Below are 16,817 nucleotides of genomic sequence, written 5' to 3' on the forward strand. Positions count from 1 at the left end.
TAAGCCCCTTTTAGTCTTCTTACAGGAGAGAACGGGGGGGGGATATACAGTGGAACCTCGGTTTTTGTTGGTAATCCGTCCGAAAAGAATCCATGAAAACCAAAACCGATGAAAACCGAGGCAAACTTTTCCATAGGAATCAATGTAAATCCAATTAATCTGTTCGAGGCACTCCAAAAAACATACCAAAAACACATTTTTGGTGAATAAATAGAGTGTTTAATGCTGAAAATAGTAACAAACAATAACACTAGGACCAGCTTCAGAGCCGGTGGACCAATGTCGCACCAGAAAGCTGTCCAAAGAGGTCTGTTTCTGATGCCTCTTTAAGATTTGTCTGAAATGGGGCAAGACATTGTCATTAAACAAGTTGCAGACATGGCCTGCAACAGCTTTGTCCGGGTGATTTTTCTCCACAAACACCTGCACCTTACTGCAAATCGATGAAAACTGAGGCAAATCAATGAAAACCGAGACAGATTTTTCACTGAAAAAATCGATGAAAACCGAAGGCAATGAAAACCAAGGTTCCGCTGTAAATCCAACTCTTCTTCTTCTTCTTGAAAAGGCAAGCAGAAGCTGGTAAGTAAGTTGTCTCATGCTGAGCCTCTATCCTCACAGAGCCGTTGACAAGTGCGAAGAGATGGTCAAAGACGTCTACTCCAACCTGGGCTTGGAGTACCGCGAGACGGACTCTGATGAGGACGATGCCTCTTCCAAACCGATGGAAGTGATTGAAATCCCCGATGAAGATGATGATGTCATGAGCGTTGATTCTGGTGAGAAGTCTCGCAAGAGCGGACTCGCTGTTCTTTTTCCCGGCCCTACGGTGGCCAGGAAGTTGCCCTGGGGGAATTTGCTGGAGAGCCAGCGTGGTTAAGAGCAGCAAACTCTCATCTGGCGAACTGGATTTGTTCCCCCGCTCCTCCACATGGAGCCTGCTGGGTGACCTTGGGCCAATCACAGTTCCCTCCAAACTCTCTCAGCCCCACCTACCCCATAAGGGGTCTGTTGTGGGGAGAGGGAGGAGTTTGTAAGCCACTTTATAGGAGAGAAAGGTCAGGTGAAAATCCATAATCTTCTTCTAATTTGGAAAGAGCTACCCAATTGTGTGACTCTAGCTTTCCGGCCATAAGTGGTATACTGCCTCTGACTATGGAGGTTTTGTTTTTCCTCTATGCCATCTGAACTTTTTCCCCGATCTCATTTGTATAACTGATTTTGGAAAACATGCAGCTTCCTTCCAAATCACAGTGTAAAAAATAGTAAATTCAGATTAGCCTGTGCACTCCCACACACGCCAGTTGGGTGACCTTGGGCTTTTCGGAGCTTTTTGGAGCTCTCTCAGCCCCACCTACCTCACAGGGTGTTTGTTGTGAGGGCAAGGAGATTGTCAGCCCCTTTAAGTCTCCTTACACGAGAGAAAGGGGAGATATAAATCCAAACGCTTCTTCTTCTTCTTAAAGCATTAAAAAGTACACAAAACTTTATGGTTACAAAATGGATCAGGGACCAGAATAATAAACAGATTTAAAATAAATGTTTATCATGCAACTGTTTATTTTTATTTATTTATTATTAATTTTATATACCGCCCTCCCCCTGGGGCTCAGGGCGGTTCACAACAAGGTTAAAACATAAATTAAAACATAATTTAAATACCGATTATATAAAAACATAACCCATTTAAAAATGTGGATGGCATCTGGCTCCCCCCCTCCCCCCCTTGTGCCCACAGGAGGCCAGATGACACGGTAGATGTATTTTTAACCAGGCTGGCCAAACGCCCGGCGGAACAGGTCCATCTTGCAGGCCCTGCGGAAACTCTGTAAGTCCCACAGGGCCCTGATCTCCCTAGGGAGCCTGTTCCACCAGGTAGGGGCCAGGGCTGAAAAGGCCCTGCCCCTCGTCGAGGCCAGGCTGATCATTATGGAGACAAATGATGGGAGTGGGAAGAAAACCCCTTGAATTAACCAGTGGAAATTTTTTACAGATTTCCTGGTTCTGACAAGGAAAAGACCTGTTGGAAGGGAATTCTGTACCCCAGAGATAACTGTCTTCCATCAGTCGCATGTTGTCGCATGTTGGCACACGTGGAATGGAGTCTGTCTTGGACTTCCTTTGAGGAGTTAGGACAGGGGTGGCCAATCTATGGAGGGGTTACACCGGCTCATATTCCATTTGTTGAAGTCAGCTGTCATCTGATTATGTAAAGTAATAATGATGTCCTGACTCTTAATTTTTATCTCCTAATGGCAGGGGATGCAAGTAGCAAAATGGCAAAGGATCAGTCCTTGGTAAGTGGAGCAGAACTGGGGCAGCCCGGCAGCATTGTGAAAACGTCTGTTTGTATCTGTTATGGTCCTTTGGGGGCTTTTCTGCTTTTATTACTGATGTATTAATATTGCTTTCTGATTATGCCAATAAAAGGCTAACGCATGTATGAAAACTTCTGTTTTGCTAACGTGGTCCTAGCTGGAGTGATTTCCAGTGTTACCCAAAGTAGAGACACAGTATAGTGGGGAATTGAGGTGCTGTGTGGTTTCCGGGCTGTACGGACGTGTTCTAGCACCATTCTCTCCTGACGTTTCGCCTGCATCTGTGGCTGGCATCTTCAGAAAATGCCAGCCACAGATGCAGGTGAAACGTCAGGAGAGAATGCTGCTAGAACACGGCCATACAGCCCGGAAACCACACAGCACCTCAGTGATTCTGGCCGTGAAAGCCGACAATATAGTGGGGAATGTTAGCTTAGAGCAGACTGCTCATTAATGTTGCAAAAGGCTAGGTAAGGAATCTTTAATACCAGTGTTTACGAAGCTCAGCTCTTGGAAGAAAATCCTCAGAGAGGAATATAATGCAAGTTTGACAATCTTTGTTGTAGGGATAAGGGGTTTACGAGCATTTGATTCAATGCAGCAAACATGCTCACACAGAGTTCCTAAGATATAGATAGGTTGGAAGGTAGATTTGGAATAGAAAAGGGTATGGGATATATGGGTAATACGACCTGATCGCGACGTGTTTCCGCACTCCTGCATTCCTGCTGGGTGACCTAGGGCCAGTCACAGTTCTCCCAGGACTCTCTCAGCCCCACCTGCCTCACAAGGTGTCTGTTGTGGGGAGAGGAAGGGAAAGGAGCTTGTAAGCCACCTTGAGTCTCCTTACAGGAGAGAAAAGTGGGGTATAAATACAAACTACTCCTCCTCCTCCTCTTCTTCCTCGTCTTCTCCTCCTGTCGCTTTCATTTCATGTCCTTCCAGCCCCTTTGCGTTTCTGTTCTCACCAGCATATATTTGCCATTTGAGGACCGATTTCGTGCCTCCGAAGAAGTGGGTTCTCATACACTGGATCTGACCTCACAGTGAATTTTAGCAGTCTTCAAGACTGGGCATCAAGACTCCCTTTTTGGTTCTCTTCCCATAGCTCCGAGAAGCCATGGCGGCCATGAGGAAGTCGGCTCAAGATGTGCAGAAGTTTATGGACGCCGTGAACAAAAAGACCGGCAGCCAAGACTCTCTAAGTGGGTGTTTATTTCTTTAGAACAGGGGTTCCCAACCTGGGGTTCACGTACCCCCAAGGGGACGCGCCAGAGCGTTTGGGGGCCCGTGAAAAAAAATTACATAATGGGTTTGCTAGTATGCAGTTGCGTAGCGCCAACATTGGGGGGCACCCCACCCCGGGCACGCCCCATTTAGGTCACGTGGGGGGGCAAAAAAAAATCCTCTGAAGATGCCAGCAGAGATGCAGGCGAAACGTCTGGAGGAAATGCTACTGGAACACGGTCATACAACCCAGAAAACCCTCAACACCCTATTAAGAGAAACTGTTAAGAGAGAGTCCCAGTTAAAAGCCTGGGTAAACAGATGTGTTTCCTTGGCTAAAAAGAAAGCGAAGTAGGCACCAGATGAACCTCAAGGGGAGGGCATTCCGAAGGCAAGTGGCCAACACAGAAAAGGCCCTGTCTCTAGTTGCAGCCCACCTCACCTCTGAAGGTAAGAGCAGCCACAAAAGGCAGATAATTGGTGGGATAATTGAGGGGGTGACGCTGTCTTACTGTCGGATGAGAGTCCTCCAGCTTTGCATCTGTGGGTGCCCAGCCAGGGTTATGTTTATTTTGCTTTGAAGAAACAGTCTTCTAAGTCTACGCTTTGAAAATCCTGTGCGGAGAAAATAGGCAATCAGTATTTCAAACGTGATGAGTTTTGTTTTGAAGCACTGGGGTGCTGCTTTTCCCAAGTAAATTTCACAGCTGCTTACCCCTGACAAAAATGACTGGGCAGCTAGGATTTGCTGGGAATAAGTGAGGGGGAAGAGAAGAGGTGGCGGATGTTGGGTGGGGGCCCTGTTGGAGGCGGGGCCTCTTAATCTGCGCCTGATTTGAACTCTGCGGCAGGATTCCAGGAAGTGAGCCCCGGGTGCGAAATTACCCAAGACGGAGACCTGGTGGTAGGCGACCGTATCCTGGGAAAGAAGCGGACCAAGACGTGGCACAAGGGGACGCTGATCGCTATGCAAACCGTGGGTGAGTGAACAGGGTCACTTCTGCCTTGTAGGTGGGTCAATAGATTGTTTGTCATTTCCCATGTGGCTGGATAAGAAGACAGGTAGGCTCCGTGTCTGCTTCTTGTTTCTGCTCAGACAGGATTTTTGATGGCACATCCAGAAGTGTGGTGGAGTCTCCTTCTTTGGAGGTTGGATGGCAATCTGTCAAGAGTGCTTTGATTGTGTGTTCCTGCATTGCAGGGGGTTGGACTTGATGGCCCTTCCGGTCTCTTCCAACTCTATGATTCTACCTTTAAAGGGTAGTATCACTCTTTCCTTGTTCTTTCCCTTGATCTTTCCCTTTGAGCAATGTGGGGAGCAGATGACAGCGACTCGTGGGGCACACAGTGGGGCAGCTCTTTGTACTTAAATAGGGAGGAGACCCCATCGCTGTGGGACCGCAGAGCTAGGAGCCCTGCAGAAAGCGCATCATGCAAGTGGGCCTAAATGTTGTGCAGCAGTGGAGTCTGTTGCCTTGGGAGGGGGCGAGCACCCTCTTCACTTGCAGGCTTTCAGCAGCGGTCAGGAGTTCTCTAGGCGGCTGCTGCATTGAGAAGGGAGTTGGACTAGATGGCCTGTGTGGTCCCTTCCATCTCTATGATCCTAAGATTAATTGGAACCAGATTTCCGAATGGGCCACATAGTCCATCCAAAGATCCCTGGGATTTGTCGTTTTGTGAAGAAGCCTGTGAATCTCCACATCGTAAACCTGAGACGACATCATGGGCTGTCACAAAATGGCAGTCACAAGAAGCGGAGCCAACCCCGAATGGGCTGCACGGTTTACCTGCAGTTGTACAGTGAAGAGCCTCTTACTGTGACAGCAGCCGCTGCCAAAACCATGTTTTTAAAAAATCTGTAAACCCAATCAGATCTCCTTGCTGGGAAAAGCCTCAACTGACCCCTCCTACTTTCTAAAAGCACTCAGGGGGGTTCCTGAAAAGGCACGTGAGGACCCCTGTTTTGAGGTTTCTTCAGCTGGTTGAATCCCATGGATCTGTTTTGTCAATGGCAGTATCTTTCCCCGTTGCTAGGCAACGCTCCTTTTGCAGGGGGAAGGCATCGCTGTTAGCAGAACAGGTCCATTGAAGCCAGCCCTGTGAAGGTCTGCGTGGCTTGTTCTTCATTTTGTCCAGAGGTCGGGACTGATAGTTGCTCTCCCTTTTGGCCATCTCCCTCAGGGGCCGGGAAGAAGTACAAAGTGAAGTTTGACAACAAGGGGAAAAGCTTGCTGTCGGGCAACCACATCGCGTACGACTATCACCCGTCGGCCGAGGGCCTGCAAGTCGGGAGCCGAGTGGTGGCGAAATACAAGGACGCGAATCAGATGTGGCTGTACGCCGGCATTGTGGCCGAGACGCCGAACATCAAGAACAAAATGAGGTCAGGGAAGACCGTCGTGCTCAAAACCTTGTTGCGTTGGGGCAGCTGTCCGCTTAGGTCTGGTCTCTGCCTCTTAAACAGCGGGAGTCAGATCTCCTAGGAAGCTCAAAGGCTGGGTAAAACTGAGCCTTTTGGCTATGAAATTTGAATCTGTCTGGATGGAACTCTTCCTTGGGTCAGTGGGCTTTATTGGCTAAGAGCAGGTGGATTCTAATCTGGAGAGCCGGGTTTGATTCCCCACTCCTCCACCTGAGTAGCAGACTCTTATCTGGTGAGCCAGATAGTGCACAATAGTTACAGCAAAGATCGGGGAACTGGGTTATGACAGTGACTCCTTCAATACGCTAACCTTTACTGAAACTTTTGCCCTCATCAAAGAGAGGCTGTTAGCAATGGACTATCAACAACTGCAGAGCTTGGCAAATAAATCTTGTTCACCAATGAATATGTCAATTCCTTTCATGCAGGGATATCCAGCCTATTATATTACAGCGCTCACAAATCCCATACACAAGAGAGCCTATATGCTAGCTAGGTTTAACATCATGCCATCTCCGCTACATAGAGGAAGACTTAAAGGTCTTCCAAGCGATAAGAGGTTCTGTACCTGTAACATAGGACAGCTGGATTCCATCCCACACATTCTCCTGAACTGCTTATTAGACCAAGAACTCCGATCCAGTCTGTTATCCCAAGCTATAGACTCTATGATTGATTATACTGAATCAGATAAAGTAGTAAAGCTTTTAAACTGTCAGGATTTTCATTGTTGCCTTATAGTGGCAAAGTTTTTGTCAGAAGTTTTGTCAGAAGTTTTAGAACCAGGGGGCATTCATTGAAAATGCTGGGGGGAAGAATTAGGACTAATAAAAGGAAACACTTCTTCACGCAACGTGTGATTGGTGTTTGGAATATGCTGCCACGGGAGGTGGTGATGGCCACTCACCTGGATAGCTTTAAAAGGGGCTTGGACATATTTATGGAGGAGAAGTCGATTTATGGCTACCAATCTTGATCCTCTTTGATCTGAGATTGCAAATGCCTTAACAGACCAGGTGATCGGGAGCAACAGCTGTAGAAGGCCATTGCTTTCACCTCCTGCATGTGAGCTCCCAAAGGCACCTGGTGGGCCACTGCGAGTAGCAGAGAGCTGGACTAGATGGACTCTGGTCTGATCCAGCTGGCTTGTTCTTATGTTCTTAAGTTTGTAAACTGAATGCATAACAAACGCGAAGTTTTTTACTATTCACTTTTTAACTGGAACTGTATTTTTATACTATCGTGTATATGCCAATAAAGGCTTATTGAATTGGTGAACCAGATGTGTTAATCAAGTCACACGCTGTTTCTCCGTCAGGAAAAGCCTTCGTGTTGAAACACGCCTTCCGATCCCACCAAGAAGGAGAATAATAAACTCCCGTGCTGTCAATGTACAACAAAATAGTTACCCACACCACTAAGGCTATTTGTATACACTTAATACACTCAAAGTAATCACGAAAGCTTTTTTAGGACTGAAGGATTTTCTGACAACATGTTTATAATGTGAGCTAGAGCAAATACTCTCTTTAGAGGCTGAGGCAGCCCCGGTTAAGCAGGAGCCAGTGTGGTGTAGTGGTTAAGAGCAGGAGCACTCTAATCTGGAGAACCAGGTTTGAATCCCCGTTCTGCCACTTGAGCTGTGGAGGCTTATCTGGTGAACAAGATGTGTTTCTGCTCTTCTACATTCCTGCTGGGTGACCTTGGGCTAGTCACAGTTCTTTGGAGCTCTCTCAGCCCCACCCACCTCACAGGGTGTTTGTTGTGAGGGGGGAAGGGCAAGGAGATTGTCAGCCCCTTTGAGAAAGGGGGATATTAATCCAGACTCCTCCTCCTTCTTCCTATATACTAAAGCAGTGTTTCCCAACCTTTTCGAGGTCAGGGTACCCTTGACCGCACTCTTTATATCTCACGGTACCCCTGCCACCACCCCCCACCACCCCCTTCCATTGCCCCTGCTTGCCACACCCCCCACCTTCCCCTCCCAGGATGAAGGGAAGCACGGGGGGGGGGGGTGGTGGTGGTGTGGCTGCTGACCTTTCGGCAGGCCCTGCTCCATGGGCGAGCTCCAGGTCCTTGCTGGAGGGGGTGGTAGTGTTGCCACGGTACCCCTGGGACACGCTCACGGCACCCCAGGGTACCATGGAATCCTGGTTGAGAATGGCTGTACTAAAGTAAAGCTTTACTTTAAAGCAGCAAAGAAGTAAAGAAAGCAGTAAAGCAGTAAAGAAAAGCTTGACTTAATCAGAGTTCCAGTAATTCTGTCCTGGTCTTGTAATAATATCTTAAACGAAGACAGCATTGGTCTCAGCCTTCCCTCCTGCCCTCTAATGTTCTGTTTTTTCTTGACTGAGAAACAGCGTGTGACTTGATAACACAGCTATTTTGTTTTGATTTCTGGCTGTTTTTTAAGATGCAGCCCTGGAACAAAACACTAGAGGCATTGTGTTAGACACGGTGTACATTTTCTGTTTACTGAATATGTCAATTGTACAGTTTTCTGGTTTATCCCAGTGATCAGTGGGTTTTTATAATCTTTTTGACTCAGAAGCCGTGGGTGTGATTACTAGTCCCCTTCTAAAACTGTCTGTGCTGGCGGCCTTCTCTGTTTTCAAAGGCACTGAATCCCCCATTTGAATCGCTCATTGTGGAAGGTGTTTTCTCTTGTGTTTCCACACTCCTGCATTCCTGCTGGGTGACCTTGGGCTAGTCACAGTTCTTCCGAACTCTCTCAGCCCCACCTGCCTCACAAGGTGTCTGTTATAGGGGAGAGGAAGGGAAAGGAGCTTGTAAGCCCCCTTACTGGAGAGAAAGGTGGGGTATAAATCCAAACTCTTCTCCTTCTTGAACTTTCCCCCCAACAACTTTATCTATTGCCCCCAAGTTCTTGTATTGCCCTGACTTTGATTGTACAAACCAGCCCGATCTTGGAAGCTAACCACGGTCGTCCCTGGTTAGTATTTGGATGGGACACCACCGAGAAAATCTAAATTTGCTCTGCAGAGCAACCACCTCTGTTGCAGCGACAATTTGACATCACCAAGTCCTAATATGATCAGAGAGGGGGGAAAAGCTCTCTCCGTCCACTTTCTTCACTATGAGCATCATTTCATAAGCCCCTGCCGTGCTCCCAACCCTCCCCCGGCTTTCCTGAGATACCAAAATACTCTGTACTGACTGCACTAGTGATTCCAGAAGGCTTACAGTGTGGGTGATTGGATAGGGGTCCCCTTCCCCAGATTTATCTTCCCTCTTTCATTTACCTTCCTCTACTATGATAACAGGGAGGGCAGGACGGGATGAGCCAGTTCTCGGCTCTCGAGGCCTTTTCTCACATGCCCACAATCATGCCACTCGATCGCTGGGTTGGGTTCAGGTAGGAATTTTCCTCCAGGCCAGGTTGGATCCTGGAGGTTTTTAGCCTTCCTCTGGCCATAGAGTGTTTGGAATACGCTGCCACAGGAGGTGGTGATGGCCACTAACCTGGATAGCTTTAAAAGGGGCTTGGACAGAGGAGGAGAAGTCGATCTATGGCTACCAACCTTGATCCTCCTTGATCTCAGATTGCAAATGCCTGAGCAGACCAGGTGCTCAGGAGCAGCAGCCGCAGAAGGCCATTGCTTTCACCTCCTGCACGTGAGCTCCCAAAGGCACCTGGTGGGCCACTGCGAGTAGCAGAGAGCTGGACTAGATGGACTCTGGTCTGATCCGGCAGGCTAGTTCTTATGTTCTTATGTTCTTAGAGCAGGGGTCATTAGGGGAGTGGGAGGGAAGGTCATTGCGAATTTCCTGCCTTGTGCTTGGGTTGGACTAGACCAGGGTCTGCAACCTGCGGCTCTCCAGATGTTCATGGGCTACAAATCCCATCAGCCCCTGCCAGCATGGCCAATTAAAAGCTCACTGAACTAGTGGCAGTGAGTTCCAGAGGCAAATTGGCCCTGCTGGCAGGGGCTGATGGGAATTATAGTCCATGAACATCTGGAGAGCCGCAGGTTGCAGACCCCTGGACTGAACAACCCTTGAGGTGCCATCCAGCTTTGTATTTCTAGTATAGAGTCACTTCATTACCAGCTGCAGGCCTCTTCTCCTTCCTGTGCTTCCGACAGCAATAGCAGAGGGCTGGACTTGACATGTTCTTTCCTTCCAGGTTCCTGATCTTCTTTGATGACGGTTATGCCTCTTACGTCGTCCAGTCAGAGCTCTACTTGATCTGCCGGCCGCGTGAGTCTCCCTCCTCCAGCTGTGTCTCCTTCCTGTCTTGCCTGTGTTGTCTCATTGCTTTCACCTCCTGCACGTGAGCTCCCAAAGGCACCTGGTGGGCCACTGCGAGTAGCAGAGAGCTGGACTAGATGGACTCTGGTCTGATCCAGCTGGCTTGTTCTTATGTTCTTATGTCTCTGAATCGTTCCCTTCAACCCCAGCTCTTCAAAAGCTCTGGCACAGAGGAGCACGGCTGCTCTTCACAAAATGTGTATGAGAACGTGGCTGGCCTAGCATCCTTTTCCCCAGAGCACCAACTGGATAGTCCCGACGGGTTCACAAACAGGGGCCCAGGGGCCAAGTTGGCCTTTTCCTCCCCACAGCACAGGCATTCAATTTCTCCCCCCAGCACAGGCCTTTGAACGTGCAGGCTCCAGGTAGTCATCACAGACCTGAATCTTTCCACAGATTCACCTAATCCTCTTTAACAGCTCCCTGAACTAGTGGCGTGGGGGGGGGGGGGGGTGGGGGGGGGGGGGGGGGGGGGGGGGGATGGTGGGGGGGGGGTTGGGGGGGGGGGGTGGTGGGGGGGGGGGGGGGGGGGGGGGTGGGGGGGGGGGGGAGGCGGGGGGCGGGGGGGGTGTTGGGGGGGCGGGGGGGGTGGGGGGGGGGGGGGTGGTTCGGGGGGGGGGGAGGTGGGGGGGGGGGAGGGTGGGGGGGGGGGTGGGGCGGGGGGGGGGTGGGGGGGGTGGGGCGTGGGGGGGGTGGGGGGTGGGGGGGGGGGGGGGTGGGGGGGGGGGGGGGTGGGGGGGGGGGGGGGTGGGGGGGGGGGGGGGTGGGGGGGGGGGGGGGTGGGGGGGGGGGGGGGTGGGGGGGGGGGGGGGTGGGGGGGGGGGGGGGTGGGGGGGGGGGGGGGTGGGGGGGGGGGGGGGTGGGGGGGGGGGGGGGTGGGGGGGGGGGGGGGTGGGGGGGGGGGGGGGTGGGGGGGGGGGGGGGTGGGGGGGGGGGGGGGTGGGGGGGGGGGGGGGTGGGGGGGGGGGGGGGTGGGGGGGGGGGGGGGTGGGGGGGGGGGGGGGTGGGGGGGGGGGGGGGTGGGGGGGGGGGGGGGTGGGGGGGGGGGGGGGTGGGGGGGGGGGGGGGTGGGGGGGGGGGGGGGTGGGGGGGGGGGGGGGTGGGGGGGGGGGGGGGTGGGGGGGGGGGGGGGTGGGGGGGGGGGGGGGTGGGGGGGGGGGGGGGTGGGGGGGGGGGGGGGTGGGGGGGGGGGGGGGTGGGGGGGGGGGGGGGTGGGGGGGGGGGGGGGTGGGGGGGGGGGGGGGTGGGGGGGGGGGGGGGTGGGGGGGGGGGGGGGTGGGGGGGGGGGGGGGTGGGGGGGGGGGGGGGTGGGGGGGGGGGGGGGTGGGGGGGGGGGGGGGTGGGGGGGGGGGGGGGTGGGGGGGGGGGGGGGTGGGGGGGGGGGGGGGTGGGGGGGGGGGGGGGTGGGGGGGGGGGGGGGTGGGGGGGGGGGGGGGTGGGGGGGGGGGGGGGTGGGGGGGGGGGGGGGTGGGGGGGGGGGGGGGTGGGGGGGGGGGGGGGTGGGGGGGGGGGGGGGTGGGGGGGGGGGGGGGTGGGGGGGGGGGGGGGTGGGGGGGGGGGGGGGTGGGGGGGGGGGGGGGTGGGGGGGGGGGGGGGTGGGGGGGGGGGGGGGTGGGGGGGGGGGGGGGTGGGGGGGGGGGGGGGTGGGGGGGGGGGGGGGTGGGGGGGGGGGGGGGTGGGGGGGGGGGGGGGTGGGGGGGGGGGGGGGTGGGGGGGGGGGGGGGTGGGGGGGGGGGGGGGTGGGGGGGGGGGGGGGTGGGGGGGGGGGGGGGTGGGGGGGGGGGGGGGTGGGGGGGGGGGGGGGTGGGGGGGGGGGGGGGTGGGGGGGGGGGGGGGTGGGGGGGGGGGGGGGTGGGGGGGGGGGGGGGTGGGGGGGGGGGGGGGTGGGGGGGGGGGGGGGTGGGGGGGGGGGGGGGTGGGGGGGGGGGGGGGTGGGGGGGGGGGGGGGTGGGGGGGGGGGGGGGTGGGGGGGGGGGGGGGTGGGGGGGGGGGGGGGTGGGGGGGGGGGGGGGTGGGGGGGGGGGGGGGTGGGGGGGGGGGGGGGTGGGGGGGGGGGGGGGTGGGGGGGGGGGGGGGTGGGGGGGGGGGGGGGTGGGGGGGGGGGGGGGTGGGGGGGGGGGGGGGTGGGGGGGGGGGGGGGTGGGGGGGGGGGGGGGTGGGGGGGGGGGGGGGTGGGGGGGGGGGGGGGTGGGGGGGGGGGGGGGTGGGGGGGGGGGGGGGTGGGGGGGGGGGGGGGTGGGGGGGGGGGGGGGTGGGGGGGGGGGGGGGTGGGGGGGGGGGGGGGTGGGGGGGGGGGGGGGTGGGGGGGGGGGGGGGTGGGGGGGGGGGGGGGTGGGGGGGGGGGGGGGTGGGGGGGGGGGGGGGTGGGGGGGGGGGGGGGTGGGGGGGGGGGGGGGTGGGGGGGGGGGGGGGTGGGGGGGGGGGGGGGTGGGGGGGGGGGGGGGTGGGGGGGGGGGGGGGTGGGGGGGGGGGGGGGTGGGGGGGGGGGGGGGTGGGGGGGGGGGGGGGTGGGGGGGGGGGGGGGTGGGGGGGGGGGGGGGTGGGGGGGGGGGGGGGTGGGGGGGGGGGGGGGTGGGGGGGGGGGGGGGTGGGGGGGGGGGGGGGTGGGGGGGGGGGGGGGTGGGGGGGGGGGGGGGTGGGGGGGGGGGGGGGTGGGGGGGGGGGGGGGTGGGGGGGGGGGGGGGTGGGGGGGGGGGGGGGTGGGGGGGGGGGGGGGTGGGGGGGGGGGGGGGTGGGGGGGGGGGGGGGTGGGGGGGGGGGGGGGTGGGGGGGGGGGGGGGTGGGGGGGGGGGGGGGTGGGGGGGGGGGGGGGTGGGGGGGGGGGGGGGTGGGGGGGGGGGGGGGTGGGGGGGGGGGGGGGTGGGGGGGGGGGGGGGTGGGGGGGGGGGGGGGTGGGGGGGGGGGGGGGTGGGGGGGGGGGGGGGTGGGGGGGGGGGGGGGTGGGGGGGGGGGGGGGTGGGGGGGGGGGGGGGTGGGGGGGGGGGGGGGTGGGGGGGGGGGGGGGTGGGGGGGGGGGGGGGTGGGGGGGGGGGGGGGTGGGGGGGGGGGGGGGTGGGGGGGGGGGGGGGTGGGGGGGGGGGGGGGTGGGGGGGGGGGGGGGTGGGGGGGGGGGGGGGTGGGGGGGGGGGGGGGTGGGGGGGGGGGGGGGTGGGGGGGGGGGGGGGTGGGGGGGGGGGGGGGTGGGGGGGGGGGGGGGTGGGGGGGGGGGGGGGTGGGGGGGGGGGGGGGTGGGGGGGGGGGGGGGTGGGGGGGGGGGGGGGTGGGGGGGGGGGGGGGTGGGGGGGGGGGGGGGTGGGGGGGGGGGGGGGTGGGGGGGGGGGGGGGTGGGGGGGGGGGGGGGTGGGGGGGGGGGGGGGTGGGGGGGGGGGGGGGTGGGGGGGGGGGGGGGTGGGGGGGGGGGGGGGTGGGGGGGGGGGGGGGTGGGGGGGGGGGGGGGTGGGGGGGGGGGGGGGTGGGGGGGGGGGGGGGTGGGGGGGGGGGGGGGTGGGGGGGGGGGGGGGTGGGGGGGGGGGGGGGTGGGGGGGGGGGGGGGTGGGGGGGGGGGGGGGTGGGGGGGGGGGGGGGTGGGGGGGGGGGGGGGTGGGGGGGGGGGGGGGTGGGGGGGGGGGGGGGTGGGGGGGGGGGGGGGTGGGGGGGGGGGGGGGTGGGGGGGGGGGGGGGTGGGGGGGGGGGGGGGTGGGGGGGGGGGGGGGTGGGGGGGGGGGGGGGTGGGGGGGGGGGGGGGTGGGGGGGGGGGGGGGTGGGGGGGGGGGGGGGTGGGGGGGGGGGGGGGTGGGGGGGGGGGGGGGTGGGGGGGGGGGGGGGTGGGGGGGGGGGGGGGTGGGGGGGGGGGGGGGTGGGGGGGGGGGGGGGTGGGGGGGGGGGGGGGTGGGGGGGGGGGGGGGTGGGGGGGGGGGGGGGTGGGGGGGGGGGGGGGTGGGGGGGGGGGGGGGTGGGGGGGGGGGGGGGTGGGGGGGGGGGGGGGTGGGGGGGGGGGGGGGTGGGGGGGGGGGGGGGTGGGGGGGGGGGGGGGTGGGGGGGGGGGGGGGTGGGGGGGGGGGGGGGTGGGGGGGGGGGGGGGTGGGGGGGGGGGGGGGTGGGGGGGGGGGGGGGTGGGGGGGGGGGGGGGTGGGGGGGGGGGGGGGTGGGGGGGGGGGGGGGTGGGGGGGGGGGGGGGTGGGGGGGGGGGGGGGTGGGGGGGGGGGGGGGTGGGGGGGGGGGGGGGTGGGGGGGGGGGGGGGTGGGGGGGGGGGGGGGTGGGGGGGGGGGGGGGTGGGGGGGGGGGGGGGTGGGGGGGGGGGGGGGTGGGGGGGGGGGGGGGTGGGGGGGGGGGGGGGTGGGGGGGGGGGGGGGTGGGGGGGGGGGGGGGTGGGGGGGGGGGGGGGTGGGGGGGGGGGGGGGTGGGGGGGGGGGGGGGTGGGGGGGGGGGGGGGTGGGGGGGGGGGGGGGTGGGGGGGGGGGGGGGTGGGGGGGGGGGGGGGTGGGGGGGGGGGGGGGTGGGGGGGGGGGGGGGTGGGGGGGGGGGGGGGTGGGGGGGGGGGGGGGTGGGGGGGGGGGGGGGTGGGGGGGGGGGGGGGTGGGGGGGGGGGGGGGTGGGGGGGGGGGGGGGTGGGGGGGGGGGGGGGTGGGGGGGGGGGGGGGTGGGGGGGGGGGGGGGTGGGGGGGGGGGGGGGTGGGGGGGGGGGGGGGTGGGGGGGGGGGGGGGTGGGGGGGGGGGGGGGTGGGGGGGGGGGGGGGTGGGGGGGGGGGGGGGTGGGGGGGGGGGGGGGTGGGGGGGGGGGGGGGTGGGGGGGGGGGGGGGTGGGGGGGGGGGGGGGTGGGGGGGGGGGGGGGTGGGGGGGGGGGGGGGTGGGGGGGGGGGGGGGTGGGGGGGGGGGGGGGTGGGGGGGGGGGGGGGTGGGGGGGGGGGGGGGTGGGGGGGGGGGGGGGTGGGGGGGGGGGGGGGTGGGGGGGGGGGGGGGTGGGGGGGGGGGGGGGTGGGGGGGGGGGGGGGTGGGGGGGGGGGGGGGTGGGGGGGGGGGGGGGTGGGGGGGGGGGGGGGTGGGGGGGGGGGGGGGTGGGGGGGGGGGGGGGTGGGGGGGGGGGGGGGTGGGGGGGGGGGGGGGTGGGGGGGGGGGGGGGTGGGGGGGGGGGGGGGTGGGGGGGGGGGGGGGTGGGGGGGGGGGGGGGTGGGGGGGGGGGGGGGTGGGGGGGGGGGGGGGTGGGGGGGGGGGGGGGTGGGGGGGGGGGGGGGTGGGGGGGGGGGGGGGTGGGGGGGGGGGGGGGTGGGGGGGGGGGGGGGTGGGGGGGGGGGGGGGTGGGGGGGGGGGGGGGTGGGGGGGGGGGGGGGTGGGGGGGGGGGGGGGTGGGGGGGGGGGGGGGTGGGGGGGGGGGGGGGTGGGGGGGGGGGGGGGTGGGGGGGGGGGGGGGTGGGGGGGGGGGGGGGTGGGGGGGGGGGGGGGTGGGGGGGGGGGGGGGTGGGGGGGGGGGGGGGTGGGGGGGGGGGGGGGTGGGGGGGGGGGGGGGTGGGGGGGGGGGGGGGTGGGGGGGGGGGGGGGTGGGGGGGGGGGGGGGTGGGGGGGGGGGGGGGTGGGGGGGGGGGGGGGTGGGGGGGGGGGGGGGTGGGGGGGGGGGGGGGTGGGGGGGGGGGGGGGTGGGGGGGGGGGGGGGTGGGGGGGGGGGGGGGTGGGGGGGGGGGGGGGTGGGGGGGGGGGGGGGTGGGGGGGGGGGGGGGTGGGGGGGGGGGGGGGTGGGGGGGGGGGGGGGTGGGGGGGGGGGGGGGTGGGGGGGGGGGGGGGTGGGGGGGGGGGGGGGTGGGGGGGGGGGGGGGTGGGGGGGGGGGGGGGTGGGGGGGGGGGGGGGTGGGGGGGGGGGGGGGTGGGGGGGGGGGGGGGTGGGGGGGGGGGGGGGTGGGGGGGGGGGGGGGTGGGGGGGGGGGGGGGTGGGGGGGGGGGGGGGTGGGGGGGGGGGGGGGTGGGGGGGGGGGGGGGTGGGGGGGGGGGGGGGTGGGGGGGGGGGGGGGTGGGGGGGGGGGGGGGTGGGGGGGGGGGGGGGTGGGGGGGGGGGGGGGTGGGGGGGGGGGGGGGTGGGGGGGGGGGGGGGTGGGGGGGGGGGGGGGTGGGGGGGGGGGGGGGTGGGGGGGGGGGGGGGTGGGGGGGGGGGGGGGTGGGGGGGGGGGGGGGTGGGGGGGGGGGGGGGTGGGGGGGGGGGGGGGTGGGGGGGGGGGGGGGTGGGGGGGGGGGGGGGTGGGGGGGGGGGGGGGTGGGGGGGGGGGGGGGTGGGGGGGGGGGGGGGTGGGGGGGGGGGGGGGTGGGGGGGGGGGGGGGTGGGGGGGGGGGGGGGTGGGGGGGGGGGGGGGTGGGGGGGGGGGGGGGTGGGGGGGGGGGGGGGTGGGGGGGGGGGGGGGTGGGGGGGGGGGGGGGTGGGGGGGGGGGGGGGTGGGGGGGGGGGGGGGTGGGGGGGGGGGGGGGTGGGGGGGGGGGGGGGTGGGGGGGGGGGGGGGTGGGGGGGGGGGGGGGTGGGGGGGGGGGGGGGTGGGGGGGGGGGGGGGTGGGGGGGGGGGGGGGTGGGGGGGGGGGGGGGTGGGGGGGGGGGGGGGTGGGGGGGGGGGGGGGTGGGGG

The 16,817-nt window shown here is 64.9% G+C and overlaps 1 protein-coding gene across 1 annotated transcript in view; it reads left to right on the forward strand.

The window, feature by feature from the left end:
- Positions 1–598: 598 nt before the first annotated feature.
- The window catches only part of SETDB1 (SET domain bifurcated histone lysine methyltransferase 1), a 43,352-nt gene continuing 27,133 nt past the window's right edge, over positions 599–16,817 (forward strand). Inside the window, exons 1-7 of the mRNA XM_048503871.1 lie at positions 599–779; positions 2,260–2,297; positions 3,427–3,523; positions 4,397–4,525; positions 5,727–5,928; positions 10,115–10,188; positions 10,411–10,528. Coding sequence (XP_048359828.1) covers positions 599–779; positions 2,260–2,297; positions 3,427–3,523; positions 4,397–4,525; positions 5,727–5,928; positions 10,115–10,188; positions 10,411–10,528 — 839 coding nt within the window. The remainder of the gene's footprint in view (positions 780–2,259; positions 2,298–3,426; positions 3,524–4,396; positions 4,526–5,726; positions 5,929–10,114; positions 10,189–10,410; positions 10,529–16,817) is intronic.

The sequence above is a fragment of the Sphaerodactylus townsendi genome, linkage group LG01 (assembly GCF_021028975.2).
Source record: "Sphaerodactylus townsendi isolate TG3544 linkage group LG01, MPM_Stown_v2.3, whole genome shotgun sequence".
NCBI lineage: Eukaryota > Metazoa > Chordata > Lepidosauria > Squamata > Sphaerodactylidae > Sphaerodactylus > Sphaerodactylus townsendi.